The 10,557-nt window shown below is 35.9% G+C and overlaps 3 protein-coding genes across 3 annotated transcripts; 1 reads left to right on the top strand and 2 right to left on the bottom strand.

Moving 5' to 3' along the window:
* Positions 1 to 1,417: 1,417 nt before the first annotated feature.
* On the bottom strand, positions 1,418 to 3,866 carry LOC106139629 (heat shock protein 83). The gene has a single exon (XM_060951496.1). It carries the CDS (start codon positions 3,701 to 3,703, stop codon positions 1,553 to 1,555), a length of 2,151 nt encoding a protein of 716 aa, XP_060807479.1. The 5' UTR covers positions 3,704 to 3,866; the 3' UTR covers positions 1,418 to 1,552.
* Positions 3,867 to 7,044: 3,178 nt separating this feature from the next.
* LOC106139623 (protein lethal(2)essential for life-like) lies at positions 7,045 to 7,826 on the top strand. The gene has a single exon (XM_013341103.2). The coding sequence runs from the start codon at positions 7,189 to 7,191 to the stop codon at positions 7,765 to 7,767; it is 579 nt and encodes a 192-aa protein (XP_013196557.2). The 5' UTR covers positions 7,045 to 7,188; the 3' UTR covers positions 7,768 to 7,826.
* Positions 7,827 to 8,003: 177 nt separating this feature from the next.
* On the bottom strand, positions 8,004 to 8,739 carry LOC106141478 (phospholipid scramblase 2-like). The gene has a single exon (XM_013343128.2). The coding sequence runs from the start codon at positions 8,718 to 8,720 to the stop codon at positions 8,094 to 8,096; it is 627 nt and encodes a 208-aa protein (XP_013198582.2). The 5' UTR covers positions 8,721 to 8,739; the 3' UTR covers positions 8,004 to 8,093.
* Between the last annotated feature and the right edge of the window lie 1,818 nt (positions 8,740 to 10,557).

Raw genomic sequence — 10,557 nt, forward strand, 5'->3', positions numbered from 1 at the left:
TTGAGTGAAACGCTATCATGCGCGTCATTTACCAAAAGGCGGTCTAGAATTTTCTACCAGACGCGCGAATTACAGAAATATGCACGTGGCTTTGTTTTGATACAGAATTTGCGCGTCTAGTCTTAATCTAGAAGAAGGATTAAAATATTTCATCTTATTTTTAGGTTCATACTTTTATATGTTCTGTGTTGTCGTCAACACTGAACAAGGACATTCAATATATAGTACATTTTATATACACATGGATTATTAGGTTATATAAATAAATAAGTAATAATTAATAGGTATTTATTATATACTTACAATCAGGCAGGCGCTACATGCATACAACGAATATTCTTTCATTTCATCACGTCTGTTGGCTCTGTCTACCCCGTGAGGGATGAAGACGTGATTAAATGTGTGTTACTTAGTTAGGTACCTATAATATTTTTTTTTGCCATAACCTTTCCATCTAGAAAGTTCATCCGCCCACCCTCTGCCCTGACCTACATCGTCTGCTTTGGATCAATACGATGCGCCGCAAATCTAGACGTCTAGAATGTTCCGGAATAGTCTAGATTTATAGATAAAATTCCCCATACATACAGCTATGAACGTCCGCGTTAACTAGGAACAGTAAAGCAAATAAAATAAACAGCCCTCATGGCTGATATTTTACAGACTACTTATGTATCACATCTACATAAGTACATATATCCCTTGCGGGGTAGACAGAGCAAAGGCAAGGCATGTCTCCAAAAAAAAAAGAGACCATGTTCAGGTGTTTTGCTTAGTGATAGAATTGAGATTCAAATATGGAAACAGGTGCTAGCCCATCGCCTAAAATAATCCCAAATTATAATGAACGTCAAGATGACGGAACTGCCTTTGACGACATCTATGGAAAAGAGATGGATTAGTCCTATCCTTTTTCTATTAGTGCCGGGAACAACATGGCACTAATACACAAACTAGTTTGACAGTTATATTGAGATCAAAATCTATGGCTAAAGTAAGTAGTAGGTATACCTAGGTATACTTATTACTGGAAAACGCCAAATCCGTTCATTCGTTTTTGAGTGAAAGGTCAAAACATCTTTCTAACATTTTTTTTAAAGTTATTAGTAGGATTTAAGGTTCGTGTTGGTATGGACTTGTAATCTATGTAAAATACAAGGTACCTTTATCAGAAATTCTAACTATAGAAATGTCTCACACAAATCTATGCTTAGTTTGAAAAAAAATTACAAAAATATAGATGATATGTAAATATTGTTACTAATTTTCTAAAGGGATTACAGTTCTCCCTACACATTGCAATACGCTATCGATAAACTTATTCTTTTTTGTGATTGACTTGTTCATATGTATGTATGTGCGCATTGTATAGCTCGTTAACACTGGGATAATTAATTACGAATTGAAACAACAGAAATAATTTAATTTAACATTATTTATTTCAATAATGGAATTTTTTGAACTAAATCAGTCTTTGGCTGTACACCAGTGCACAAAACAATTCTGCGATACACCATTACAACATGGCTACGAAAATTAGGCGGGAATTAACTTAATCGACCTCCTCCATGCGCGAAGCATCATCAGCATCTCCTTCCAATGGGGGGACATCACCAGCGCTCGATTCCTCGACTTGAATGGGTTCATCCTCATCAATGCCAAGTCCAAGTTTGATCATGCGGTAGATCCTGGAAGCATGGACCTGAGGCTCGTCCAAAGTGAAGCCAGAAGACAGCAGGGCAGTCTCGTACAAGAGGATGACCAAATCCTTGACAGCCTTGTCATTCTTGTCAGCCTCGGCCTTCTGCCTCAAAGTCTCGATGATAGAGTGGTCAGGGTTGATCTCCAGGTGCTTCTTGGCGGCCATGTAACCCATGGTAGAAGTGTCACGGAGTGCCTGTGCCTTCATGATGCGCTCCATGTTAGCTGACCAACCATACTGGGCAGTGACAATGCAGCAGGGAGATTCCACTAATCGGTTTGACACAACAACCTTTTCAACTTTGTTGTCAAGGATGTTCTTCATGACTTTGCACAGGTTTTCAAATTTGACTTTGTCTTCCTCGCGCTTCTTCTTCTCTTCCTCATCCTCAGGCAGCTCCAGACCTTCCTTGGTGACGGAAACTAGGGATTTGCCATCATATTCCCTCATTTGTTGGACTACATATTCATCAATGGGCTCAGTCATGTAGATTACTTCATAGCCACGTTTCTTGACTCGCTCAACAAATGAAGAGTTGGCCACCTGGTCACGGTTTTCACCAGTGATGTAGTAGATGTGTTTCTGGTTCTCCTTCATGCGAGAAACATACTCCTTGAGAGAGCAGACATCATCACCGGAGGCGGATGTGTGGTAACGAAGCAAGTCAGCCAGTTTGGATCTGTTTTGAGAGTCCTCATGGATTCCAAGCTTCAAATTCTTGCTGAACTGTTCATAATACTTCTTGTAATTCTCTTTGTCTTCCGCCAACTCTTCGAACAGTTCCAAGCATTTCTTAACTAAGTTCTTCCTAATTACTTTGAGAATCTTGTTTTGCTGTAACATTTCTCGGGAAATGTTGAGAGGCAGGTCCTCACTGTCAACCACACCCTTGATGAAGTTCAGATACTCTGGGATCAGGTCCTCGCAGTTGTCCATAATAAATACTCTGCGAACATACAGTTTAATGTTGTTCTTGCGTTTCTTATTTTCAAAGAGGTCGAATGGAGCGCGACGTGGGACAAACAAGAGAGCTCTGAACTCAAGCTGGCCCTCAACGGAGAAGTGTTTTACAGCTAAATGGTCTTCCCAGTCGTTTGTTAGAGATTTGTAGAAGTCACCATACTCTTCCTGGGTGATGTCATCAGCATTACGGGTCCAGATGGGCTTGGTCTTGTTTAGTTCTTCATCTTCAGTGTATTTTTCTTTGATGGTTTTCTTCTTTTTCTTATCTTTCTTGTCCTCCTCCTCGTCTTCCCCAACGTCCTCAATCTTAGGTTTCTCATCTTCTCCCTCCTCTTTCTTTTCTTCCTCAACTTCATCGTCAGACAACTCCTTCTCACGCTCCTTCTCAACAACAAGTTTGATTGGGTAACCGATGAACTGCGAGTGCTTCTTTACGATTTCCTTAATTTTATGCTCTTCCAGGAATTCGGACAAGTCTTCCTTCACGTGTAGAACGATCTTTGTACCACGGCCGAGGGGCTCACCAGGGTCTGGGCGAATGGTGAAGGAACCGCCCGCAGCAGACTCCCACATGTACTGGTCGTCATCATTGTGTTTCGAGTGGACTGTCACGCGGTCGGCAACCAAGTAGCAGGAGTAGAAACCCACACCGAACTGACCGATCATACTGATGTCAGCGCCGGCTTGCAACGCCTCCATGAAAGCCTTTGTTCCAGACTTCGCAATCGTACCCAAGTTGTTCACTAAATCGGCCTTTGTCATACCAATTCCTGTGTCAATGATAGTCAGGGTACCTTCGCTCTTGTTCGGGATGATCTTGATGTACAATTCCTTGCCGCTGTCCAACTTAGACGGGTCAGTGAGAGATTCATACCGGATTTTGTCCAAAGCATCTGAAGAGTTGGAAATCAGCTCACGAAGGAAGATCTCTTTGTTGGAGTAGAATGTGTTGATAATGAGGGACATGAGCTGGGCGATCTCCGCTTGGAAGGCGAAGGTCTCCACCTCGCCGGACTGGGTCTGCATTTCTTCAGGCATCTTGTTATTTTTCACTGAACTTTCACACAAATTTATTTTACTTATAGAGTTTATGACTAGCGTGGTTTAATTTAGCACGTGTTAAAATATCGCTTCGTAGCGCAGGTTTTCACAGCAACTTGTTCTCTTTGTATTTCTCAAATAATGCCGGGGCTGAGCTGTCAAAGTCTTTTATACGTTCTGGCGGAGGGCGACATCTGTGAACGAGTAGAATTTTCTGGACTTTGCGCGCGTCGCCAAGCGACAAAATCAGTAGTCACAAACCTTTGGCACAAAAGTTTGCTTGGATCGATAATTTTAAACAAAGAATGATGTCTTTGTTCATTAATTTGTATAGTAGATGAATTATAATCAAGATTACGAGAATGAATAAAATATCAAAGGTACGAACAAAAGAATACCAGTCAAAATTTTCAATAATAGCAAGAATAAACCTGTACATAATATTAGTAGGAATGTAAACAAATATTTTATTTAATTATAATTATTATATTGCCCATAAATTATATTAAATTATTGTATTATGTAATGGTCTTGTATTTGTTGACTGCCGTTCGTATGTTGTACTATTTTACATATTCTTTTGTTTTTTTTAAATCTTATAATAGTTCTTTACTTTTATTTAAATGCGGAAGACGTTACAGTTGTTGAAAGGATGATAAAAAATAACAAATATTATTAAAACACTAACTTGAAATATAATATAAACCTAGAAATACCCGTAACTAAAAACTTAAACTTATTATGCCTATACCGAAAGATTTGTTTTGAGGTAAAGTACCCAGATGGCTGGTAGCGTATTAACACTAATATTTTGAGTGGGTCTGTCTACCCTGCAGGGGATACATATAGACGTGATTATATGATTTTGAGTGGGTTTAAGATCAGCCCTCTGGTGACGAGAAACCTCGATATTATTTTTGGCGATTAGAGTCGTATGAAGATGGTCGTCACAACATATAAATAAATAAACAACCATATTCAAGGCAAAACTAATTCGGTGAATCTGATTTGCGTGTAAAATTATACAAGTCAAACGGTATAATATTTTAAAAAGGCAATTTTACTACAATTAATATCATGTAAAAGTGTAATTTTGGTTAGACATTTCTAGAAGACATGTGAACTCATTGCCCGGTCAAATTGTTTGTGACCACTGACTCAAGAATAGTTCAGCTATTCGACACATTGGCGCTAGTATAGTTCCTACAATAACGAGATACTTGAAATGTATGTAGAACATTCTAGAATGTTCCAGAATGTTCTGGATCAAGGGATCAACGTCATGTTATTGAACGAAAAGGCAGCTAGTTTCTATTTAAAACGTAACAATTGAAATATTTGCTATTTTTCCAGCCTTTATTTTTAAAAGTTTTATTCTAAAAACTTAAAAATAACATTATTTTCATAATTCACCTAGAACATTCTATGTACATCCGGTTTATAGTTTTGCTATTCCCCGCTAGTGGCGCTAGGTGTTTCCGGGTTTGCATTAAAATCCATAATGAAAGTCTAGGGGAAAATAATGTTGCTAGGTTATGAGTCAACTACATATTTGATAATATTTTTTACTTTTTGTGTAACTTAATTTTATATACAGTAATGATTATAAGATTATTAACTCAAAGTATTAAACAATATCTAGTGTGTATTTAGGTTATTTCGTGCATTTTAAGTTTAATACTCTCGGGATTTTCTATGCATATCATCTGTCTTGTGAAATGCCTTTAACGGATAATTGGCACATTTTCCTTTATTATTTTGATGGACCTATCATAGTTCTGGCATGAATGACTTTGTTAGGAAGCCAGGCTACAATTTGATATATGTGAAATGTTTCATTAGAAACATATTTTTATAGACGTCACCATATTTTCACATTCAACAACAACAAAACTCATTCATTACCCAAATCTTTTAGTTACAAGATAACTTAGAATTTACAACCTTGTATTTGAGAATCTTCTTTGTCTAAAAAGTTACGTTACGTGCTAGCTTTGACATAATAAAATATGATGCCTACTAAAAGCTTTATCTTAGAAACGTAAAAAAGGTAGATTGCAATTATTTAAAATTAATGACATGTTCGTCGCGAAGCCTCGGAGAAAAACAAATGTATATAAAAATTATGCAATTGTTCAAGAAGCTGTGCATGTTACCAAAAACTGACTTAAACGATATTTCGATTTTGTTAAAGTGTGTATTTTACATTTATAGTAAACTGGCAACATTTCTTAAATTAAACCTATAATTTTAATTATGTATTAATTTTTAACCTTTTTATTATGGTACCTAGGTCATTAGTACTAGGCAGGTTAGGTCCTACCTTTCATGCATGTTTTCTGGTTAAGTGGTAGGCACCTTATAACTGTAAAAGTAAAACAATTCAGTAATTTTAGTTGGAACAATAGAAATGTATGTTTGTTTGTTTGTAATATCTCTAATGTAATACATTTGTTTTTGTATATTGGTTTTCAAGACGATACTGATTTATTGAATATTTTATCTTATAAAGTTTTTCTTTATTTCATTTTAGATTTTTAGATGATTGCAATTCTGACGCAATAATAATTAAAATTTGGCGAAAAAATTAATTAAAATCTGCTGCTATTAATAAAGTTTGCATAGAGTACCTACAGTCCTTACAGACGTACATGGGTACATACGTATAATCACGTCTGAATCCTTAGCGGGGTAGACAGAGCTATCTTGAAAATGCCACGTTCAGTTATATGGCTTAGTGATGGATTGTTGTTCAAATAGTGACAGGTTCCCAGGAAACTTCAAGTTTATTTACCATTCCTCAAGAAGAAGAAGTAAGACACTGTCCTTATTGACGGATAAAAAAGAGCCCTCCTTTTTATCAGTCTTAAGCGTGCATCCCCGATAGTTCGATTCGACGACCACGCCACGCTATTATTATTATTGTAGGTTATATTATGAAGAAATATAGTTAGTTTCGAATTCCTTTATTAATTGAGATTGATTTCATTATAATTATTCATCTATCACTTTGTTTTTCATAATCACAACGCAAATGAATCATTATTTTTTATTAACCTAGATGGTATCTATTGACAAATAAAGGAACTTTATAATTGCAAACATTTTTACTTTTTACCTGACTTTAGTCAAGCATTTTTTTAAAAGAAATAATTAATTAATAGTTAATATAAAGAATTTTAAGTTTATCTTTTTTGTACAAGATAATAATCCATGAAAACATTTTAAGTCGTGTTATAAATAGTACTTCTACTCGCTAACAGATGGCGTTGTTATATCGAGAATTTTCGCCTTCTTTCTAGGCAATCCCGATTTCTCATAAAAGCACTGCGCCAAGCTTGCTCAGCAGTATTTTGTACAGAACGCGAGTACTGTTCAAGCGAATTACACGCGAAACGACTCATTTTCCTGCGAGTTTTTGTGAATATCGGCGTTTCAACTCCTGATTCATTATTTAGTACTCCAGTGAGCCGTATTATACAATGGCGCTATTACCATATTTATTCGACGAGTTACGTCCCCGCCGCATCCGTAACCAACTCTTTGGACTGGATCTGTCTCCAAACGACTTCCTGACTGACGTCTTCGACCGCCCATCAATTCAGGTCAGAAAATACATTCGTCCCTGGAGGAACTTAGCGGCTGTGGCAAGAGACGTGGGTTCTACCATTAAAACCGACAAAGATAAATTCCAGGTGAATTTGGACGTCCAGCATTTTGCTCCTGAAGAGATTTCGGTGAAGACTGCTGATGGGTACATCGTCATTGAAGGAAAACACGAAGAGAAGGAGGATGAACATGGATATGTATCAAGGCAGTTCAAACGCCGCTACGCTCTGCCTGAAGGTTGTAACCCCGAGACAGTTGAGTCTAAATTGTCGTCAGATGGCGTTCTATCGGTGATCGCGCCAAAATCTTCGGCTGGTGTTAAAAATGAAAGAGCGATTCCCATCACTCACACAGGCCCTGTGAGAAGGAAGGCTGCTGATGAGGAAGAGAAGGTGGAAAATGGAGAAGCTGAAGAAGAAGTGAAGTCGCCGCAGAAGAAAAGAAGGCGTTGATTAAATAAGTTTAGAATTTTTAAGTTAAGATTTAGGACATTCCTATTTTTAAGACTGATTTGAAGTACAATAAATATTTATTAGTTTATAAAATGTGTTTTTTTTCCATAGTATAATCCATGGCAAAATCCCTATAGTGCTACTAGAGACCAGTTCTCGATAGGACTACTGAACTATTCGTCCACATAGAACAATTTTTTTTACAGGATGTCAACCCTTGTTTACCTTCCCTAACTAGCTTTGTACAATATTTAATCCACGATTACGAGCTTCACACACCAGAAGGGTGATGTCCCTACTTATTAAAAATAGAAAAGTCAGAAAGATCAAATATTATATTTCAAGTATCCAATCAAGAAGCTAGCCCCCAGCAAAGCTGCTTTATCTGACACATCCATATCAACAGGGAATGCCAGGCCGAAATTCTTCTCATCCAAAAATGCCATTTTCCACTTCACAACGCCAATCACTTTATCGCCATCCAAAATATCGTACACGTAATGACAAAGCCCTTGTGCTTTTATCTTCAAAAGTGGTTCCCCCAATGCATTTTGAACCAAGAATAAACAACCAACTTTCTTGATTGATCCTATATAGTTCCCAGGAGGTACCCACACAGAAGCCTTATGTACGCAACATTTGAAAGGTTTTTTCACGTGTATTAACTCGTTCCCGTAAAAGTTGAAAATTTTTACGTCAAACTTCTGACACTTTTTATCTTGAACAGCCAAAAACACCTTTTCGCCTACGTTATTAAAGATTGTGTAACAAACGTAGTTTTTGCCGATCGCGGAGTGTAAGGCGTCCCATTTTCTTGCTACAATCAGCTCGTCTAAAGGGTAGAAATATGCTAAGCCAGGATGACTTGTTTGCACCTTCGGACAAGGCATCCATTTTTGGAATTTATTTACATTCCAACTTTTGTTACTGGTGTTACTGACTATGTTTTTCATTTACGTGTAATCTTATCGTGAGCGCTTCATGTTGAATTATTCTATTTGAGAGATTTTCTGACTTTTAAGAATTTTTATGTAAGTATTAATTTACATTGTTGTTGATAGTTTGTTTCATAGACGACACTTGTTGAGTGACAGATTCTGATTTTTTTACAGCTTTTGAGCAAGAATTTTAAGAACCTGCGTAATTTTCAGACCACCCAAAAATATGAATATTCAATGTATCTCAAATGCATTCAATTCAGTACTTTATTTAAAAAAGAAAAATCTTTATTTTGCACGCATGATATTCACAATAGTAATATAATAATAGAAATGGTCTATAAATAATTACAGCGCCATCTATGAAACCTAAGAGAATTTATTTTGAAAATAAGTAGCAAGTTTATTGTAAGGAAAGCAGATTCTACTTAGTATTGGAACTAACTTATCCACGTTCTTGTTGTAAGTAATTTAAAAATGCATCGCTAGATGGCGTAACACAGACTTATGAACAAATATCTGTGAAAATGCACTTTCTATTGTCAACAAATCATTTTCCTTCTCAGAAATGGAAATAAGCAAATCCTTGTCTTTTTTCCTTACGGGATAGCCTGAGTCAAAAGGAATCGCGAATTTTATAAGCCGTCGTAATATTATATTAATGACTGGTTGGTGCTTAGCTTCTCATCCTTCAAAGTTTGAAAACAGATTAGGTAGCTACTTATTGAATAAAGGTCTCATTATAATCTGCCAGCTCATAAAGGACTTTTATCGTCAATCGCGAATCAAATTGCCTTTCGTTGAATTAAAATTAATAATGTTCAATGTAAGTATCTATTGATGTGTTTAATCTTTTCAGGAATAAATGGCTATTTTATTTTCTCAGCATACTACCTAGGTATTAGTACTTATACTAACCTATAAGTATAAACTTCCATGGCCAATCACGTGATTTTAAATTGCTTGTACTCACAGGTTAAAGAACTAGGGATGTGACATTGCTGATAAAAAATCGATTTTTATATAATCGATTTATTTTTTAAGTATGAAAAATCGATTAACAAATAATCGATTTTTCTTAAGAAAATAATCGATTTTATTATATTAATAGATTTTTCCAAATTTTTCAATTTATGTCAAAATAAAAGCCATATAAATTATATCTATAGATTTTTTCATTAAAAATAAACAATAGGTTTCTATTATCTAGTAAGTTCTTATATAATCAACACAAATTAAAGTTTTTAACAATCAAGTTTGAAAAATGAAGTTTCAGCAACGAATAATGAATAAAATATCAACCGAATGTCGGTAAAATACTGTTCATCGACTAATTCCATCTAGAGAATGTTTGATTAAATAAATAAATAAATATAAATGTATACGAGACAAATTACACAGATTGAGTTTGCCTCGAAGTAAGTTCGAGACTTGTGTTACGAGATGCTAACTCAACGATACTATAATTTTTTAATAAATACTTATATAGATAAACATCCAAGACCCAAGCCAATCAGAAAAAGTTCTTTTCTCATCATGCCCTGACCGGGATTCGAACCCGGGACCTCAGGTGTCACAGACAAGCGTACTACCGCTGCGCCACAGAGGCCGTCTATAAGGTAAATTAATCATCTAAACTGTTTTAAGAGCACAGAAAGAATGCACAGATGGCGTTAATGTAATATTATGGAGCTATGATAGTATTCTTTGGCAGTTCGCGTTCTGGGCTCCAAGCCAGAAGACAAAAACGTAATGTCGGAGTGCATTTATTGTATGATTATAAAAATCGATTTTTAATCGATTATTAATTTAAAAAAAATCACGTAAAAAAATCGATTTTTACTTTAAAAAA

The sequence above is a fragment of the Amyelois transitella genome, chromosome 25 (genome assembly GCF_032362555.1).
Source record: "Amyelois transitella isolate CPQ chromosome 25, ilAmyTran1.1, whole genome shotgun sequence".
Taxonomy (NCBI): domain Eukaryota; kingdom Metazoa; phylum Arthropoda; class Insecta; order Lepidoptera; family Pyralidae; genus Amyelois; species Amyelois transitella.

Coding starts and splice junctions, on each gene's coding strand:
- LOC106139629 (XM_060951496.1), bottom strand. CDS start 3,703: ATGCCTGAAGAAATGCAGACCCAGTCCGGCGAGGTGGAGACCTTCGCC.
- LOC106139623 (XM_013341103.2), top strand. CDS start 7,189: ATGGCGCTATTACCATATTTATTCGACGAGTTACGTCCCCGCCGCATC.
- LOC106141478 (XM_013343128.2), bottom strand. CDS start 8,720: ATGAAAAACATAGTCAGTAACACCAGTAACAAAAGTTGGAATGTAAAT.